The sequence below is a fragment of the Xenopus laevis genome, chromosome 5L (assembly GCF_017654675.1).
Source record: "Xenopus laevis strain J_2021 chromosome 5L, Xenopus_laevis_v10.1, whole genome shotgun sequence".
Classification (NCBI taxonomy): Eukaryota; Metazoa; Chordata; class Amphibia; order Anura; family Pipidae; genus Xenopus; species Xenopus laevis.
In genome coordinates, this window is record NC_054379.1 from 8043538 (window position 1) to 8064955 (window position 21418).

General features: G+C 39.6%; 1 protein-coding gene across 1 annotated transcript in view; it reads left to right on the forward strand.

The window, feature by feature from the left end:
* The first annotated feature begins 1863 nt into the window (after positions 1-1863).
* lrpprc.L (leucine rich pentatricopeptide repeat containing L homeolog) overlaps positions 1864-21418 on the forward strand; it is a 94282-nt gene continuing 74727 nt past the window's right edge. The window contains exons 1-11 of the mRNA XM_018262550.1: positions 1864-2238; positions 4590-4792; positions 8559-8681; positions 9259-9380; positions 9506-9564; positions 11121-11207; positions 11291-11417; positions 11598-11742; positions 13736-13893; positions 14028-14133; positions 15561-15668. Of these exons, the coding sequence (XP_018118039.1) occupies positions 2144-2238; positions 4590-4792; positions 8559-8681; positions 9259-9380; positions 9506-9564; positions 11121-11207; positions 11291-11417; positions 11598-11742; positions 13736-13893; positions 14028-14133; positions 15561-15668 (1333 nt within the window). The 5' untranslated portion in view covers positions 1864-2143. The remainder of the gene's footprint in view (positions 2239-4589; positions 4793-8558; positions 8682-9258; positions 9381-9505; positions 9565-11120; positions 11208-11290; positions 11418-11597; positions 11743-13735; positions 13894-14027; positions 14134-15560; positions 15669-21418) is intronic.

Genomic DNA, 21418 nt, shown 5'->3' on the forward strand with positions numbered 1-21418 from the left:
TAATAAAACATGAAAACCAACTGCAATTTGACTTAGAATATCCCTCTCTACATAATACGAAACGTTTATTTGAAGGTGAACAGCCCCTTTAAGAAACATAAAAGTGAAAGTCCAATTTTTCTCCCAAAAAACTTGCATGGAGCTTCTTTAAAGGGATGGGTCACCTTTAAGTTAACTATGAGTATGTTATAGAATGGCTAAATCTAAGCAACTTTTCAGCTGGCCTTCATTTTTTGTTTTTTTATAGGTTTTAAATTATTTGCCTTCTTCTTCTGACTCTTTCCAGCTTTTTAAATGGGGGTCACTGACCCCATCTAAAAACAAATGCTCTGTAAGGCTACAAATATATTGTTATTGTTACTTATTATTACTCATCTTTCTATTCAGGCCTCTCCTATTCATATTCCAGTCTCTTATTCAAATAAATGCATGGTTGCTAGGGGAATTTGGACCTTAGCAACCAGAATGATGAAATTGCAAACTGGAGAGCTGCTGAATAAAAAGCTAAATAAGTCAAAAAACACAAATAATAAAACATGAAAACCAACTGCAATTTGACTAAGAATATCCCTCTCTACATCATACTAAACGTTCATTTGAAGGTGAACAACCCCTTTAGTGAAATTCTAATTTTTCTCCCAAAAAGCTTCCATGGAGCTCCCTTGAAGGGGTAGGTCACCTTTAAAGGAGACATATAGGATACGTGAAAAAACCCTAATTGTGTAGGCAATTATAAGTAATATATGGTGTTGCTTTTACATGGTGCTAAATATTAATATTATCTTTAAAAATAGTCCCTTTATTAGAGCTCCCTGTAGATGTTCTCTGGTCCCTGTCTGTGTTTAAATGAGGGGTGGGCGTGTCCTAACAGTCCCTGCAAGAAGCACAGTAGGAGGGGGACAGCCAATCACAGCCCTGCAGTCACACAAGCACAGACAGGCTTCAGTTCCCTATCAGGTCCTGCTAGCTGCTGATTGGTTCCTGTCCTACAGTGCAGTGAGCTGAGTGCACAGTCTGGGAATTCAGGGAGCAGGAAGTGGAAGAGAAGGGAGGGATTATTAGGGTTTTTGCAGAAATATTCAGTAAATCAGCCTGAAACGCTACTTTTTAAAGCTCAATTCTTCTATATCTTAATGAGTGTAACACACTGGTAAATTCTTATTTTTTACACAAAATGTCTCCTTTAAGTTAACTATTAGTATGTTATAGAACGGCTAATTCTAAGCAACTGGCCTTCATTTTTTCTTTTTTATAGTTTTTTGAATTATTTACCATCTTCTTCTGACTCTTTCCAGCTTTCAATTAGGGATCACTGACCCCATCCAAAAAACAAATGCTCTGTAAGGCTACAAATGTATTGTTATTGTTACTTTTTATTCCTCATCTCTCCTATTCATATTCCAGTCTCTTATTCATATCAATGCATGGTTGCTAGGGGAATTTGGACCCTAGCAACCAGACGGCTGAAATTACAAACTGGAGAGCGGCTGAATAAAAAGCTAAATAAGTCAAAAACCACAAATAATAAAACATTAAAAACCAATTACAAATTGTCTCAGAATATCCCTCTCTACATCATACTAAAAGCTAATTTAAAGGTGAACAACCCTTTTAACAACATTAAGGCTGATGTAAATATTAAGGAATGCTGGGAAATGTAGTCCAATCAGCATGTGGGGAAGGGAAGTAACATCCAGTTTATCCTGGGAGCGAATTGTCGGCGCAGTGTCGGTGCGTGACCTCCAGCTTTCATTCAAACTCCTTCCGCCACTCAGTCCCCGCCCCGTGACGCATGATGTTCAGGAACCAACCAATGGCGAAGCGCCTTCCGGCCAGTCTGACAAACTCAGGACTAGTTACTGGTTGGCCGATACCCGGCAGCGCGTACCAAAGCGAACCTGGAGGGGTGTTCTTACAATATCGCAATTAAATTATGTCGCTTTCACGAGTAGCAGCTTTACAGCTCTTAGTACATGAAAGAAACATTAAATACTGTTTTGCTCCAGAACTTTTTGAAGGTTTCTGGTACTCAGAAAGTAAAGGCGAATTTCCATAACATTCCAATACCCCCATTTCCCGAGGTGCATTTGCCGGCTGGTCACGTGACCTCCTGTCCTTGGCCGGCGTGCGCTGTGTGAACATCATGTCTGCGCTTCTTGCTGGTGCTCGTCTTCTCCTGCGCCCGGGTCTGCGCGCTCTCCCGACCCCCTGTGTGAGACTCAGCCCCGCGCAAGGAAGGTTAGTGGCACCAGAGAGCGGCTGTACCCGGGGTCACTGTGTGTTACTGTTCTATCATATTATGTGTCACTAATGGGCTCTGGAGAAGTGCCACTGGGGATCTTGTGCTGATGTCGGGTTTATGGCAATTATCAATGTTTCCTCTGTACTGGGTGTTCTGGGGACGTGACAAGTATAATAGGCCTGTACCATCCTCTTCCCAGGGGCACATTAGTATAATAGGCCTGTACCATTCTCTTCAGAGGGGCACATTAGTATAATAGGCCTGTACCATTCTCTTCCCAGGGGCACATTAGTATAATAGGCCTGTACCATTCTCTTCCCAGGGGCACATTAGTATAATAGGCCTGTACCATCCTCTTCAGAGGGGCACATTAGTATAATAGGCCTGTACCATCCTCTTCAGAGGGGCACATTAGTATAATAGGCCTGTACCATCCTCTTCCCAGGGGCATATTAGTATAATAGGCCTGTACCATCCTCTTCAGAGGGGCACATTAGTATAATAGGCCTGTACCATTCTCTTCCCAGGGGCACATTAGTATAATAGGCCTGTACCATCCTCTTCAGAGGGGCACATTAGTATAATAGGCCTGTGCCATTCTCTTCCCAGGGGCACATTAGTATAATAGGCCTGTACCATCCTCTTCCCAGGGGCACATTAGTATAATAGGCCTGTACCATCCTCTTCAGTGGGGCACATTAGTATAATAGGCCTGTACCATCCTCTTCCCAGGGGCATATTAGTATAATAGGCCTGTACCATCCTCTTCAGTGGGGCACATTAGTATAATAGGCCTGTACCATCCTCTTCAGAGGGGCACATTAGTATAATAGGCCTGTACCATCCTCTTCCCAGGGGCACATTAGTATAATAGGCCTGTACCATCCTCTTCCCAGGGGCACATTAGTATAATAGGCCTGTACCATCCTCTTCCCAGGGGCACATTAGTATAATAGGCCTGTACCATCCTCTTCAGTGGGGCACATTAGTATAATAGGCCTGTACCATCCTCTTCAGAGGGGCACATTAGTATAATAGGCCTGTACCATCCTCTTCAGAGGGGCACATTAGTATAATAGGCCTGTACCATTCTCTTCCCAGGGGCACATTAGTATAATAGGCCTGTACCATCCTCTTCCCAGGGGCATATTAGTATAATAGGCCTGTACCATCCTCTTCAGTGGGGCACATTAGTATAATAGGCCTGTACCATCCTTTTCAGAGGGGCACATTAGTATAATAGGCCTGTACCATCCTCTTCAGAGGGGCATATTAGTATAATAGGCCTGTACCATCCTCTTCCCAGGGGCATATTAGTATAATAGGCCTGCACCATCCTCTTCCCAGGACCACACTGGTATAATAGGCCTGTACCCAGGGCAGCCCTCAGGGGACAGGGGGGAGACTTGTAGGGGGCCCCCATCTTTCTCAGTGCTGCTGACTTCGGGAAGGCATGGACGTTTAAGGGACCCTTGCCACCAATTTTCTTATAATGGGGGGGGGGGGCTGGCCACCAATAATTTTTAATGGGGGGACCTGGCCACAAATGTTTTTTTATTGGGGGCCAGACCATCCATATCTTTTGATTTTTTATTAACATGTGGGAACCCTAGCCACCAATCTTTTTTTTTTTTTTTTTTTACTGTGGGTTCGGGAGGGCGGACCTGTAGGTGCCCAGCGGGCCCAGGAAATTTTGTTGTATGGGGCCCTGTGATTTATGATGGCGGCCCTGCCTGTACCATCCTCTTCCCAGGGGCACACTAATATAATAGGCCTGTACCAACCTCTTCCTAGGGGCACACTGGTATAATAGGCCTGTACCATCCTCTTCCCAGGAACACACTTGTATAATAGGCCTGTACCATCCTCTTCCCAGGGGCACATTAGTATAATAGGCTTGTACCACACTCTTCCCAGGGCCACACTAATATAATAGGCCTGTACCACCCTCTTCCCAGAAACACACTTGTTTAATAGGCCTGTACCATCCTCTTCCCAGGGGCACATAGTATAATAGGCCTGTACCACTCAAGAAAATTGTCATATCTCCATTACTTTTAGTAAATATTCATTTTAAGGGAGAATAGTTTTTTCATACGTTGATGTTTTTAAACCTATTGAGTTTCAATTGCCTATTTGGGCCAACAGCCATTTTCCCCCAAAGGGATTTAGTACAAAGTTTGATTTGTGTTACATATAAGAGTAAAAGAAGGAATAACCTTTAAACTCAACAGTGGCGGATATCTGAGATCTTCTGGGAACAATACAATATTGCGTAGTAATGATTGTTGCCATGTGCAGGATTCACCTGTAATTTGATGACATATTTATCCATTATTTTCGGCAGATACCTGAACAATACACCGGGACATTTTGCAGTTGCCGCTCAACAGAAGGGACACATCCATGAGGAACCAGTGTCTGCAGTTCGGGCCAGGCAAGCGCAACAGTTTGATTGGGCGCTCAACAAATTAGACAGCTCTGTTAGAAGAACCGGACGCATCACAAAAACACTTCTGCTCAAAATCTTCCATGATGTCTGCCGGACAGGTAAATGTTTCACTGTTTCTATTATGTGGCCATTTCCACAGTCCGTACTTATCCTTTTGGGTTCACTGGCTCAAAGCTGTCTTGTCTGGAGGATTAATCATTTTAAAAGTTCTGCTTGTCCCAATTAAATGTGTAAATATAACGTGGATCTCCATTTGTTGCTGAACTATTTCCCAGCACACCCCATAACGTTGATCAGTTGGGCACTGCATGTTTTGTTGGGGCATAAATAACAATAACACTCGCTGCTGGCAATGTCAACATTATGTCTGTCTTATAATATCTATCAGGAAGGGACCTGAAATTTGTTTTGGGCAATGGTCCAATAAATCACTAGTTATTTAATACTAGTTACTTTGTATTAGTGTTGATCTTACTAAACCTCAACAATAAAAAATTTGAATAACAATAAAAAAAAAAATTACTAGTTAGTACTTCTGCCGTGTAGTAGTCATTGTATAGGATCTTTTATCCAGAATACTTGGTACCTGGGGTTCCCCCTATCAGGAATCTTTCTGAAATCTGGATCTCCATTCCTTATGTCTGATAAAAACACAAAAAACCCAAATATGATTGTCTTTCCCCCCAATATGAACTCTTGCAGCTTAATTTCCCTGAAACACAAGTTACTGTTTTATAATACAGAGAAAAAAGAAATAATCAATCGGAATTAATATGTTCTCTGTAGGAGAAGGCCTTTCTGTTGTTAGGTTCTTTCTGAATAAGGGATCTCGTACACGAGAGCCCAGATGTATTGTTCTGTATTTCTATTTGATGATGTGTGTGTTCATGTTCTTTTTTTTGAGAAGTAGTCAAACTTGAGGTTGCAGTTTAACCATACAACAGGTTTCTTTTATTTAGCAATTTTGGTTGGATTGTGATATCCCCAAATTGTTCCATAAATTATATTTTCATAGAACCATATGACTTAGATCTTACCAGTGTTGCCCACATAGAATTTTCAGGCTACACCTGTTTAACATAATCTAAGCATGGTTCTTCTGGAACAGGTATGGGACCTGTTATCCAGAATGCCCAGGACCTGCCATTTTCTGGATAATGGATCTTTCTGTAATTTGGATCTTCATACCTTAAGTCTACTAGAAAATCATGTACACATTAAAGGGGTTGTTCACCTTCAAATACCTAGTTGTTTTCAGATAACGGCTTTTTCCAATTACTTTCTATTTTCAATGTGTGACTGTTTTTCTAATATTGATGTGTAAAGTGTTATTTTTCACCTTCTAAAGCAGCTCTGGGAGGGAGGGGGTCGCTGACCCTGTAAACTGTTCTAAATTGATACATTTAGTTGATACATTTCTTGTGTGTCCCTTCTTAGTAGAATCCCTGAGTTTCATTACAGGCGGCTGTTAGAATTAATACAATAGTTGCTGATATTCCAGAGATGCTGCTGAGAAATGGATCAACTAAATGTTGTAAAATTGTAACAGTTCAGAATCTGCACCTGAATTACTGAGCTGCCAGACTCAAACACCTGAGACACCAACATTCAACTTTAAACTCAGATTTTGAAAAACAGTAAAAAATAAATAATGGAAAGTAATTGAAAAAAGTCTTTATTTCTGGGGAACAATCTGAAAACAACTGAACTGAAAAAAGTGTTTAGAAGGTGAACAACCCCTTTAAATAAACACAATAGGCTGGTTTTGCCTCCAATAAGGATTACAGTAGAACCCCCATTTTACGTTTTTCAGGGGACCAGAAAAAAATTGTGTAAAATCAGGGAAATGTATTATGAATAATATATAGTTGGGACCACAAAACAACAATGTAAAATGAGGGGAAACTTATAATCAGGGGACGTAAAATTGAGGTTTCACTGTAATTATATCTTAGTTGGTATCAAGTACAAGCGACTGTTTTATTATTACACAGAAAATTTTTTGGAGTCTATGGAAGATGGTATTTCCATAATTTGGATCTTCATACCTTAAGTCTACTTGAAAATCATATAAACATTAAATAAACCCAATAGACTGGGTTTGCCTCCAATAAGGATTAATTATATCTTAGTTGGGATCAAGTACAAGTGACTGTTTTATTATTACACAGAAAAATTAAATAATTTTTTAAAGTTTGGATTATTTGGATAAAATGGAGTCTTTGGGAGATGACCTTTCCGTAATACGGAGCTTTCTGGATAATGGATTTCCAGATAACTGATTCCGTACCTGTATAAACTGCTTCACCCGAATAAAGTCAAAGGGAAAATGGCCGCCGGATGAAAGCTGCTATTTGTTTTAGTAAAATGTGATGGCGCCGGCAAATGGAGGGGGTATATGCAGTACAAATAATGTATCTTAGGTGGGGAAGATATGCCCAACTTATATACATGAAGGGAAAAGGTAGGCTTTACATGTCCTTTAAGGTCATGCCAGTATCATAGTATAGGTATGGGATCCGTTATCCAGAAATTTCAGAACTACGGAAAGGCCATCTCCCATAGACTCCTTTTTTTATCAAATAATCCAAATGTTTAAAAATAATTTCCTTTTTCTGTGTAATAACAGTAGCTTGTACTTGATCCCAACTAAGATATAATTAATCCTTATTGGAGGCAAAACTATTGGGTTTATTTAATGTTTAAATGATTTTCTAGTAGACCTGCCTTGCCAGCTGCTGGAGCGGTTTTAGATTCTATTGTGCCGGCTGATGGAGGGGATTTCGTTTCTACTGTGCCGGTTGGTAAAGGAAATTTAGTTTCTACTGTGCCGGCTGGTGGAGGGGATTTAGTTTCTACTGTGCCGGTTGGTGGAGGGGATGTAGTTTCTACCATGCCGGTTGGTGGAGGGGATTTCGTTTCTAATGTGCCGGTTGGTGGAGGGGATTTAGTTTCTACTGTACCGGTTGGTGGAGGGGATTTAGTTTATACTGTGCCGGTTGGTGGAGGGATTTTAGGTTCTACTGTGCCGGTTGGCGGAGGGGATTTAGTTTCTACTGTACCGGTTGGTGGAGGGGATTTCGTTTCTACTGTGCCGGCTGGTGGAGGGGATTTCGTTTCTACTGTGCCGGTTGGTGGAGGGGATTTAGTTTCAACTGTACCGGTTGGTGGAGGGGATTTAGTTTATACTGTGCCGGTTGGTGGAGGGAATTTAGGTTCTACTGTGCCGGTTGGCGGAGGGGATTTAGTTTCTACGGTGCGGTTAGTGGAGGGGATTTAGTTTCTACTGTGCCGGCTGGTGGAGGGGATTTAGTTTCTACTGTACCGGCTGGTGGAGGGGATGTAGTGTGTAATGTCAGCTGGTGAAGAGGATTTAGCATAGTAAATAAATTCCACCGGCACACGTGTCTTAGTTTCAAGCAGGGACAACCCTTGCTGTGTTTAATTTGCGTGATGCAATGTTTCGGGGTGATCCCCTTTGTCAAGCATGCTTGACAAAGGGAATCACCCTGAAACGTTGCATTACGCAAATAAAACTCAGCAAGGGTTGTCCCTGCTTGAAACTAAGGCACGTGTGCCGGTGGAATATTTTTACTCTGAAATCTGGAGGTTTGCGAAGCCTTCTTGGCCGGGCACATACGAGTTGGAGAGCCAGGGAGTGCAAGCTGGTAAGTATACTTGACTTCGAAGAGGGTTTAGCAGCCATGTTGGTTGGTGGAGGGTTGGTAATGGAACTTTGGCTGTTCGGCAGTGATCAAGGCTTTTTACAAGTAGCATCTTTCATTTTTCATCAGTGTCACCCTGGTTTTCTCGAGTATCGCAATGTCCTTGAATTCACTTTAGTAAAATGAGCTCCCTTTGCAGGTTACCCAAGCAGCAACCAGGCCTTGCTTTTGCTACGGAGTTGCGGCTCTTTGCTGCCAGAGCTCCAGATGTCTGAAAGAACAGAAATGGCTCACAGGATCTGGGACAAGCTTCAGGAATTGGGTAACGTATCATTCATATATACAGAACTTATTCAAGATTCTCATCTAATTACCCTGCAACGTGTTATTTTCTAGATCTGTCTTTAGTGTTTCATAATGTGCTTTACATGCCGTGTGATTGCGTTTTTTTTAAAAAAATTTTGTCTCTCGGCCCCTGAAAAAAAAAACTAAAAGATAAAGTAAGGCATATCACAATCCTGATGGGATTTATTTGTTTCTCTGTCGCAGCTCTTTAATGCATAACGCTCAATAAGTGATAACTCCCCGCTGAGCCTTTTTCCCCCCTCTCTTCCTCTTTTTTTCAAATTCTGTTTAATTTGATAGATTTTATGCAGATTTACTCCCAACTGCCAGCAAATTCATTGTATACATTAGCCTGGCCGCAAGCTTGTGTAGCATAAAGTAAGCAGTCACCCAGAACATGATTGCCGGTGTTATAGGATGAATACAACTCCCTCTTGGAATATATATATGTTGCATCTCTCTAGCAATTATCTGCAAGTCCGCATTGCTATTCCATTGTGATTTCAAACCGTACCAGGTATTATGCTAATGCCTGTTAACCCTTGTCTTCCTAGGAGCTGTCTTTGATGTGAGCCATTACAATGCTCTGCTAAAAGTCTACCTTCAAAATGAACAGAAGTTTTCACCTACTGAATATCTTTCAAAAATGGAGGCCGCCAACGTTCAGCCTAATCGGGTAGGTGCACAATGCAGCAATAAGTCGGCTGTTTTTTCTTCTCCGCTTCTGTCCCTAACATTATTGTACAGTAATTACAGAAAAACAATATATGAACTCATATTTCCTTGTTTTTTTTTTTTTAGGTTACTTATCAGAGGCTCATTGCTGCCTATTGCAATGAAGGTGATATAGAGGGAGCAAGGTAGGTATTTGAAGCCTTTTTTTAGGGATGCACCGAATCCAGGATTCGGCCTTTTTCAGCAGGACTCGGATTCAGCCGAATCCTTGTGCCTGGCTGAACCGAATCCTAATTTGCATATGTAAATTACGGGAGTGTTGGGATTTGGGTTCGGTATTCGGCTGAATCTGTTATTTTCCTGGTTGTCTGTTGCACAATCTATAGGTAGACGGAAAATCATAGTTGGGTTATTGTGCCTGATCTGTTCAGTCTCTAGGCTGAGCTCTTTTGCACTATTAAGGGGCATTTCATTTGGTAATACAGGTATGGGACCTGTTATCCAGAATGCTCAGGACCTGCGGTTTTCCGGATAAGGGATCTTTCTGTAATTTGGATCTTCATATCTTAAGTCTACTAGAAATCATTTAAACTTTAAATAAACTCAATAGGCTGGTTTTGCCTCCAATAAGGATTAATTATATCTTAGTTGGGATCAAGTACAAGCGACTGTTTTATTGTTCCACAGAAAAAGGAAATCATTGTTAATAATGTGAATTATTTGGATAAAATGAAGTCTAAGGGAGATGGCCTTCCTGTAATTCAGAGCTTTCTGGATAATCGGTTTTCAGATAAATGATCCCATACCTGTACTAAAAGAAATCTTCGTGATACACAATGAAATACATTCTTAAAATACACGAGCCATGAATATTCTGTAAATTATAGCCTTATAATACACAAAAGCCATGAATATCCTGTAAATTATATCCTTATAAACGGTGACTAGTGATGTCATCAGTAATAAACAATGAGTAGCGATGTCATTTTAGTCACATGTCTCACTAAAAGTTGTGTGTGTGTTATAATAAATAAAGTACCTAATATGAGGATATTAGAAGTAACCTCCGAGTTCCATGACCTGTATAACAGGACTCAGCCTTCGGCCTTGTACTTTTAAATGGTCATTGAACTCTTCGGTGACTTATAATATCCTTATATTTTACAATAGGGGGTACTTTATTCACTATATAAACAGTGCTCAGTGATGTTTTCAGTTATAATCACAGCTTAGTGATGTCATTTGTCACATGACTCACTGAAACTTGTGTATTATAATAAAGTACCCCCAGTTGCAAAATATGAGGATATGAGGTGACTTATAATATCCTTATATTTTACAATAGGGGGTACTTTATTCACTATATAAACAGTGCTCAGTGATGTTTTCAGTTATAATCACAGCTTAGTGATGTCATTTGTCACATGACTCACTGAAACTTGTGTATTATAATAAAGTACCCCCAGTTGCAAAATATGAGGATATTAGAGGTCACCTTCAGATTCGTGGTTTTATATGATCATTGGACTCCTTAGTTGGGATCAAGTACAGGCTATGAGAGTCTGAGAGACGGCCTTCCCGTAATTCGGGGCTTTCTGGATAATAGGTTTCCGGATAACTGATCCCATACCTCTACTGCATTATTCAAATGTCGCAATGTAGAGACAAGCAGTTATTGTTTTTCAAGCCTTGTGCATGATTATCGGTACTTACTTAACTTTTTTTTTGTTCGCCCTCATAGCAAAATATTAGGTTTTATGAAGAATAAAGATCTGCCTATAACAGAAGCAGTGTTCAATACTCTGGTGACTGGTCATGCAAGAGCAGGGTAAGGCTCCAGATATTCTGTATTTCTTCAGATCAGTAAAAACAATGTATCAAGTGGTTTTGTTCTTCCATTTATATTTGCAGTGACATGGGGAATGCAAAGAACATCTTGTCCGTCATGAGGAGCGCAGGGATCGAGCCAGGGCCAGAGACTTACGTGGCTCTTTTAACCGCATTTGCCGAGAAGGGGGATATTAACAATATCAAAGAGGTGAGACATTTATTATAAGGAACAACAATTAAATAAAAGTCGTTACCCACAACAACCAAGTGCTGTCGTTATTGTCGCTGCAGTAGACTTGCTGGGGTTTATTAGACTCGGACCAGTGTTTTTTTCCTTCTAAAGACTTCATGGCGAATGCAAGTTATTCTCTCTCTCTCTGTAACTTAGACCTTAGAAAACGTGGAAAAGAATGAAGGAAGCCTCACAGACCGAGATTTGATGCAAGTCATCTGGAGTCTGGCTAAGGCTGGATACCCTCAGTATGTTCAGGACATCATGGAGCGCATGAGATATGACCGAGGATACATACCAGGTGCCCTATTATTTATCATGGGCAGATTTAATGGGAAAGAATTCGTAAAAATAATAAATATATTCAATGAAGGTTTAAGGGGGTGTTTGCCTTTAAACTAGCTTTTCGTATGATGTGGAGAGTGATATTCTGAGACAATTCACAATTGATTTTAATTTTTTTTTTGTGTTATTTAGCTTTTTATTCAGCAGCTCTCCAGTTTGCAATTTCAGCAGGTAACTGGGGTCCAAATTCCCCTAGCAACCATGCACTGGTTTGAATAAGAGACTGGAATATGAATAGGAGAGGCCTGAATAGAGAGATGAAAAAAAGTAGCAATAACAATAAGGGGCCCATTTACTTAGCTCGAGTGAAGGAATGAATAAAAAAAAATTTGAATTTTTTTTTTGGCTACTTCGACCATCGAATGGGCTACTTCCACCTTCGACTACGACTTGGAATCGAATGATTCCAACTAAAAATCGTTTGACTATTCGACCATTTGATAGTCGAAGTACTGTCTCTTTAAGAAAAAACTTCGACCCCCTAGTTCGCCACCTAAAAGCTACCAAAGTCAATGTTAGCCTATGGGGAAGGTCCCCGTAGGCTTCCTAAGCACTTTTTTGGTCAAAGAAAAATCGTTCGATCGATGGATTAAAATCCTTCTAATCGAACGATTCGAAAGAATTTAATCGATCGAACGAATATCGCTAAATCATTCGACTTCGAAATCTGAAGACGAAGGATTTAACTTTGACAGTCGAATATCGAGGGTTAATTAACCCTCGATGTTCGACCTTAAGTAAATTTGCCCCTAGATATGTGTTTTTTAGATGGGGTCAGTGACCCCCATTTGAAAGCTGGAAAGAGTCAGAAGAAAAAGGCAAATAATTCAAAAACTATAAAAAGAAAGAATGAAGACCAATTGCTTAGAAATAGCCATTCTATAACATACTAAAAGTTAACAGAGAGGTGAATCACCCCTTTAATCACCCGCTTGCAGTACCTGACGGCTACACGTAAATATTCTTTACACCCACTGCCAGTGTTCGGGTGTATTTTGGGGATTTCAGATTACCCCCTTGATATCATTCTTTGTGGTTGCTCTCGCATGGAGAGGCAGTTTAAATTATATAGGGAGTAAAGGCAAATTTATCAAAGGTCGAATTTTAACGTTTTTTTATACCTCGAATGAACTCAACTCGAATGGTTTCTAATTTAAGAAAAAACTTGAATGGAAAAAAACTCTATGGTGATTTCGGGGTTAACAACCCGAAGACTCGAATTGAATGAGTTTTCAGCGGAAAAAAACTTGAATCGCTCGATTTGATAGAGTTTTCAGGCAAAACCTTCAGAAAAAAAGTAGAACATCATGAAGGCTAATAAAGGGGTGGTTCACCTTCAATGGCCAGTTCTGCGCAACTTTTGAATTGGTCTTCATTTCTTTATAGTTTTAGAATTAATTGCTTTTTTCTTCTGACTTCTGGCTACAAATATATTGTTGCTGCTACTTTTTATTACTCATGTTTCTATCCAGGCCTCTCCTATTCATATTCCAGTCTCTTACTCAGATCACTGCTTGGTTGCTAGGGGAATTTGGACCCTAGCAAACAGATGGCTGAAATAACAAACAGGAGAGCTGCTGAATAAAAAGCTAAATAACTCAAAACTCCTAAAAAAAAAAATAGAAAATGAAAAACAATTGCAAATTGTCGCAGAATATCGCTCTTTACATCATTCTAACAGTTAATTTAAAGGGGAACAACCCCTTTAACATCTTCAATTGGTTCAAGGGATGTCTGCCATTGACTTCTACATGACCTCGACAGGCTTTAGATGGGGTATTGTCGGATTCAAGATATTTCCAGGGTTGGGCTATAATAAATCTTAAAAAATCATATGTTCAGATTTATGTCCCCTTTAAAACATTTACATCATTAAAGTTGCCTTATATCTAAAAAGGCAACTTTATAAATGCTGGATATGTGTAACGTACACTTTTGGTCTCTCCTAGATGCGATGAACCTCTGTTTGAGTCTGATGACACAAGGTTATGAAGATGTAGCTTTCCTAGTGTTGAAATCCTTCTCGGCTGCCTCGTCAGATTCGCAGAACGGCGATTCTCTACAGCACGGGAACTTCTTCCTGCGTCACTGCGTCAGTTTGAAGCAGGTACAATATTCTCACTCCTTCGTGAATGTCCGGCTTCTGGAAGCTAAACTGGCGCTTCAGACATTATTATTGGATGTTGGTTTTTTTGCTGCTTGTTAGTAATAACTGTTAAATGCGTGTTTTTTATTTCACAGCCAGCAAGTAAGGTCAAGCAGTTCTGTGATGGTTTGAAAGAAGCCAATTTGCATTCGGCACCTCTGCAGTTTGCTCTGTACTGTTCTCTGGATGCCAAAAAAACAGGTATGAACTTCTGGGCCGACTGAAGCTATTTTGTTAGTACAGGTATGGGATTCGTTATCCGGAAACCCGTTATCCAGAACACTCGGAATTACAGAAAGGCCATCTCCCATAGACTTCATTTTATCCAAATAATCCATTTTTTTTAAAACTGATTTCCTTTTTCTGTGTAATAATAAAACAGTCGCTTGTACTTGATCCCAACTAAGATATAATTAATCCTTATTGGAGGCAAAACCTATTGGGTTAATTTAATGTTTACATGATTTTATGTAGACTTATGGTATGAAGATCCAAATTATGGAAAAATCCGTTATCCATAAAGCTCTGAATTACAGAAAGGCCATTTCTCATAGACTTCATTTTATACAAATAATCCAGATTTTTAAAAATAATTTCCTTTTTCTGTGTAATAATAAAACAGTCGCTTGTACTTGATCCCAACTAAGATATAATTAATCCTTATTGGAGGCAAAACCAGCCTATTTGGTTTATTTAATGTTTATATGATTTTCTAGTAGACTTAAGGTATGAAGATCCAAATTACAGAAAGATCTGTTAGCTGTACAACCCCAGCTCCCAAGCATTCTGGATAATGGGTCCCATGCCTGTACTTGATCCCAACTAAGATACAATTAATCCTTATTGGAAGCAAAACCAGCCTATTTGGTTTATTTAATGTTTACATGAGTTTACAGTAGACTGAAGGTATTAAGATTATGGAAAGATCCGTTATCTGTAAAACCCCAGGTCCCGAGCATTCTGGATAACAGGTCTTACACCTGTACTTGATCCCAACTAAGATATAATTAATCCTTATTGGAAGCAAAACCAGCCTATTGGGATTATTTAGGGACAAATTTACTAAAGGTTGAATATCGAGGGTTGATTAATTCTCGATATTCGACTGTCGAAGTTAAATCCTTCTACTTCGAATATCGAAGTCAAAGGATTTAGCGCTATTCAAACGATTAAATCCTTTGAATCTTTCGATTCAAAGGCTTTTAATCCGTTGATCGAACGATTTTTCTTCGACCAAAAAATACTTAGGAAGCCTATGGGGACCTTCCCCATAGGCTAACATTGACTTCAGTAGCTTTTAGGTGGCGAACTAGGGGGTCGAAGTTTTTTCTTAAAGAGACAGTACTTCGACTATCGAATAGTCGAACGATTTTTAGTTCGAGTCTAAGTCGTGGTCGAAGTAGCCAAAAAAAAACATTCGAAATGTGAAGTTTTTTTTTTCTTCTATTCCTTCACTCGAACTAAGTAAATGGGCCCCTTAATATTTACATGATTTTATGTAGACTTAAGATATGAAGATCCAATTCATGAAAAGATCTGTTATCCAGAAAATCCTAGGTCCCAAACATTCTGAATAACATTTCCCATACCTGTGTATGAAATATGAGCTCTCCTTTTTTATGCTTTAGATTTAGCTCTAGATCTCATGAAGTTGCTAAAAGAAGAAGGATTGCCTGTCAGGCCACACTACTGCTGGCCTCTGCTGATCAGCTTCCAAAAAGAAAAAAATTCAGAAGGTCAGTCATTTTTTAATGTGCAGTTCTGGTCTATTATGTGTTACTTACAACTGTTTTAAATCCCCACTTGATTTCAGGGGAAGTTACAAGTCCTTCAGCATTTTTTTTGGTTTTTTTTTGACAATGCACCTCTCACTAACAGCAATTTAGAAGTTGCTGTTAGTGAGTTGCTGGCATATACTCTTTGAATCTCTATTATCTGTGCTTTTGCAACTGTTTTTAAATTGTATAATATTAGCAGTTTTTACTAAGCTTAAACTGAGCGCCCCCTGAAGTTTGAGTAGGGCAAAACAGCAAAAGTTATTTTACTTAAAGGGATCCTGTCATCGGAAAACGTGTTTTTTTTTTCAAAACACATCAGTTAATAGTGCTACTCCATCAGAATTCTGCACTGAAATCCATTTCTCAAAAGAGCAAACAGATTTTTTTTATATTCAATTTTGAAATCTGACATGGGGCTAGACATTTTGTCAATTTCCCAGCTGCCCCTGGTCATGTGACTTGTGCCTGCACTTTAGGAGAGAAATGCTTTCTGGCAGGCTGCTGTTTTTCCTTCTCAATGTAACTGAATGTGTCTCAGTGGGACATGGGTTTTTGCTACTGAGTGCTGTTCTTAGATCTACCAGGCAGCTGTTATCTTGTGTTAGGGAGCTGCTATCTGGTTACCTTCCCATTGTTCTTTTGTTTGGCTGCTGGGGGGGGGAAGGGAGGGGGTGATATCACTCCAACTTGCAGTAAAGAGTGATTGAAGTTTATCAGAGCACAAGTCACATGACTTGGGGCAGCTGAGAAATTGACAATATGTCTAGCCCCATGTCAGATTTCAAAATTGAATAAAAAAAATCTGTTTGCTCTTTTGAGAAACGGATTTCAGTGCAAAATTCTGCTGGAGCAGCACTATTAACCGATTCATTTTGAAAAAAAAAAAAGTTTTTTTCCCATGACCATGACATGTCCCTGCTCAGTTCTATAGCTTTTGTGACTGAGCGATAGAACTAATGAACGTCATGCTGGTATGAAGTTATATGTAGGGTATATGACCCCTTTAATTCACAGCAAATTGATGAACAGGATTGTACAGATTTACTTTCACTAATGAATTAGAAGTTGTTTACTAGAGCAGCCATCGCTGGGAAGCCATTTAAAGCATCAGGTGTCAGTCTGAACAGGTTAAATCTTTTTAACTGAATAAAAGATGGAATTTCTTTTTTTCTTTCACATTTCCATTTTTTTTGATGAATTGTGCTAAAGCAATACCAATAATGAGTGGCTCCTGCCAAATCTCTGATCCTACCTAGACGGGCGTGACACTAAAAACTTCAGTCTTCTGCAATGTGAATTGAGTTTGGAGCATTTAGGAACACTTTCCTCGGTCCACAGGGGACCCTGCAACAATGGCAGTGCTTATTACACAAATGTTACTTTTTAAAAAAGTGGGGGTATCTCATTCCTTGGCTTCTGTTCTAGGCAATTCAGGAGAGTAAACTCTTAAAAAGCTGCTTTTAACAGAAGTACTTCCCCCTCGGGAACCCAAACAACGTCGTCTTTATCTTATTTCGCCGTATAATGTGCCGCGAATTGAAATGCAAAGTTGTTAGTGTGACACCGGGTGACAAACAAAATGCATAAACCAAAAAAAATATTAAAAAAAGTACTTTTAGCAGACTTTTTCAAATGGCAGTTTTAGCTCAAATATACGTCGACATTAGAGATTTGAAGATGGAGTAGGTGCAAGTATTCCCTAATTGCCCTTGGCTATAACACTCAAAAAACATTTTAGGAGCTGCTTTGTGAAAGCAATATATAGGGACCTTAATATTTGGATGCTAATAAGTTGTATGCAGCCCGGGAGTTGCTTCCCCAGGGGTTCTGCTCCTTTTTTTCCCTCCGTCATGCATATTACTTTGGATGGTGCCAGAACAAAGTTATTTGGCTGCCTTTGTATTAAGGATTGGCTTATGGCTGACCAGTCATTGTTTCAATATGTTGATCATAATTTATCATTTTTCTTGCAGAGCTCCATAAACTCCATTACTTGTTCAAAGGCAAGCACAAAAAATAAATTCATCTAAACCTGGTCCTCTGAATTCTTTTCCATTGCCCTAACACTCTATTAACCTCCTATACATGTCCTGTATTCAGGACTGCAGAATCACAGAAACTGCTAAAAAATGGAATATTGAAGGGGTTGTTCACCTAACTTTTCGTATGATGTAGAGAGTGATATTCTGAGACAATATGCAATCGGTTTACATTTCTTATTAATTATGGTTTTTGAGTTACCGTATATACTCGAGTATAAGCCGAGTTTTTCAGCCCCCAAAATATGCTGAAAAACTCTACATCGGCTTATACTCAGGTCAAGCGCAAAAACGGTCGCTGTCGTCTAAGAATAGTTGCCGGCGTCTAAGAATAGTTGCCGGCGTCTAAGAATAGTTGCCGGCGTCTAAGAATAGTTGCCGGCGTCTAAGAATAGTTGCCGGCGTCTAAGAATAGTTGCCGGCGTCTAAGAATAGTTGCCGGCGTCTAAGAATAGTTGCCGGCGTCTAAGAATAGTTTCCGGCGTCTAAGAATAGTTGCCGGCGTCTAAGAATAGTCGACGGCATCTAAGAATAGTCGACGGCGTCTAAGAATAGTCAACGGCGTCTAAGAATAGTCAACGGCGTCTAAGAATAGTCAACGGCGTCTAAGAATAGTCAACGGCGTCCAAGAATAGTCGCCGGCGTCCAACAATAGTCTCCAAGAATAGTCGCCGGCATCCAAGAATGGTCTTCGTCGTCCAAAAACGAGATGCCAGCACCTCCAATTGGAGTATGAAACCCTCAATTTTTTGATTGAAACTTACCAGAAGCTGCTGCATTTCTCACCCTAGTTTTATAGTCGGCTTATACTCGAGTCAATAAGCTTTCCCAGTTTTTGGAGGTAAATTTAGGTACCTCGGCTTATACTCGAGTATATACGGTATTTAGCTTTTTATTCAGCAGCTCTCCAGTTTGCAGTTTCAGCCATTTGGTTGCTAGGGTCCTAATTCCCCTAGCAACCATGCATTGATTTGAATAAGAGACTGGAATATGATTAGGAGAGGCCTGAATAGAAAGAGGAGTAATAAAAAGTAGCAATAACAATACATTTGTAGCCTTACAGGGCATTTTATGGGGTCAGTGACCCCCATTTGAAAGCTTGACAGTCAGAAGATAAAGGCAAATAATGAAACTATTAAAAAAATGAATACCAACTGAAAAGTTGCATAGAATTAACCATTGAGGGGGCCAATTTACATTTACATCAATTGACTTTTTGGGTTTAAATCCCCTTTTAAATGGGTTACTTAATTCACGTGCCAGGGTCTCACTAAAATTTGCTAATAAAATACAAGTTCAAATCTTGATCACATGGATGCACCAAATCCAGGATTCGGTCTTTTCCAGCAGGATTCGGATTTACGTGTCTGGTCGAACAGATTCCTTAAAATCACATGACTTTTTTTTTTTGGTCGCACAAACAAGAAAGTGAAAACATTTAACCATGCGCCCAGCGTGCCTTTCCCTTTAATCCATCCTGACCATATGATTCAGTTTAGGGTTTGGCTGAATCTTTGATGAAGGATTCAACAATCTGTGGAATCCTAAAATAGTGTGTTCCCCGATTCCCAATCATGATTAGAAATACCTTTAAAAAAAAAAAAATCTAATGTAAACACTTGCCTCCCTAAATGTGTTCCTATTCATGCTTACAGGCCAGGTCAGAAGAATACCAGCCAGCTGGTCAAGGAACCAGACAAGATATATGGATCATTTTGGCCTTTCAACTATGTTTTGTAACTAGGTAGTCCAAGTCCTTTCCTAAATTTTGAAGACCTCAGTTCGTAGCATTTGACTTGAGAAAGGGATACTTCTAGAAATGTCTTTCTCTTGGCAAGACGTAATGATAGTCGATGGCTTTTCTTCTTAATTGGCCTCATCTCCATTGTTGTGGATATCTTTTTTGCAAGAGAAAGCCTTCTCATAGGGGTCTTCTCTACACTTTCACTTTGGATTCATAGTAAGAGAACCCTCATCTTCTTCTTCTAACAAGAAGCCCAATGTAGTTATTGTTCCTAAATTTGCATAGGAGACATACAGCCATTTCTCAAGAATCTTTTATCTGCGAGGGTCTCTTTATGGGGACTCTTTCCACAAATGTGCTACTGTCCCTGTTGGATAAGAAAGATCTCTACCTCAAAAGTTGCCCTCAGGTCCCCTTTGGAAGAGCTGTTGAGTAAAAATTAGGGTAATTCTATCAATCTTGCAAACTAAACAAACCTTCCTTCACAACCAACTTTAACGTTTAACTTTAAACGTTAACTTACCCATACTTCCCCATAGGCTAACATTGAGTTCGGTAGCTTTTAGATGGCGAACTAGGGGGTCGAAGTTTTTTTTAAAGAGACAGTACTTCGACTATCGAATGGTCGAATAGTCGAACGATTTTTACTTCGAATCCTTCGATTCGAAGTCGATGGTCGAAGTAGCCCAAAAAAAACTTCGAAATTCGAAGTTTTTTACCTTCGAATCCTTCACTCGAAGTTAGTGAATCGGCCCTTTAGTCAAAGAACAGAAAGGGATAAACTTTTTAAAAATTGCTTTCAGTTGCAATTACATTTATTAATGTTTAATTCAGGATGTATTTGCTTTTAGCATCTAGAAACCTTGTAACAACTTCACAAATTCCAGTTTTAGTGACCCGGCCATTACAAAGTAGAAGTCCCAGTAATTAAATCTTTGTCGTCGTTTTGCCGATCCCTGGGCCAGATGAAGCAGGGATTTAGTTTAAGGCAAAGTCGAGCAGATGATGGGACTTTAATTCAGTGTGACTTGCCTGCATGTATTTCTAAGTGCTCAGAGGGAATTCACATCTGATTAATTGCACCGTGGTGCACCACATAAAATATTCATGGAAGTGTCACTTTTCCATAGGTGCCACTGCAGGGCACGGCTAGGGACTCGGGCAACTTTTGCATTTAAACAAAACGGAAAGTTCCCAAATCCGAGAAGCTATTTTAAGAAAAAAAAACATGTTGTGTCCTGCGCCTCGGCCAAAGTCATTGCCTTTCCCCTTTGTACCGGCGGCGTTGTCAATACCTGTATAAGTTGTGACATAAGGAAGTTAACTGTGTGTAATGACATGAAAGCAAAGTCCTGTAAATATTATAGATTCAGCTGTCGCCCCTCCAGCTCCGCAGTCTTAATGCTTCAATGGCCTCATGCAATCTCTTTATTTGGAGCCACTTCTCTTCATGGATTTCCTGTCCTTATTTCATTCTACATTCTATTGTTCATTTTACTTTCACTAGTTAGTCTCTGCTCTTTATTCATTCATTCTTTCTCTTTCTTTTTCTCTTTCTTTTTCTCTCTCTTTCTCTTTCTCTCTTTCTCTTTCTCTCTTTCCTTCTTTCCTTCTTTCTTTCTTTCCATCTTTATTTCCTTCCATCTTTCTTTCTTTCTTTCTTTCTTTCTTTTCTTCCATCTTTCTTTCTTTCCTTCCATCTTTTTCTCTTTCTTTCTTTCTTTCTTTCTTTCTTTCTTTCTTTCTTTCTTTCTTTCTTTCTTTCTTTCTTTCTTTCTTTCTTTCTTTCTTTCTTTCTTTCTTTCCTTCTTTCCTTCTTTCCTTCTTTCCTTCTTTCCTTCTTTCCTTCTTTCCTTCTTTCCTTCTTTCTTTCCTTCATTCTTTCTTTCATTCATTCATTCCTTCCTTCTTTCTTTCCTTCTTGC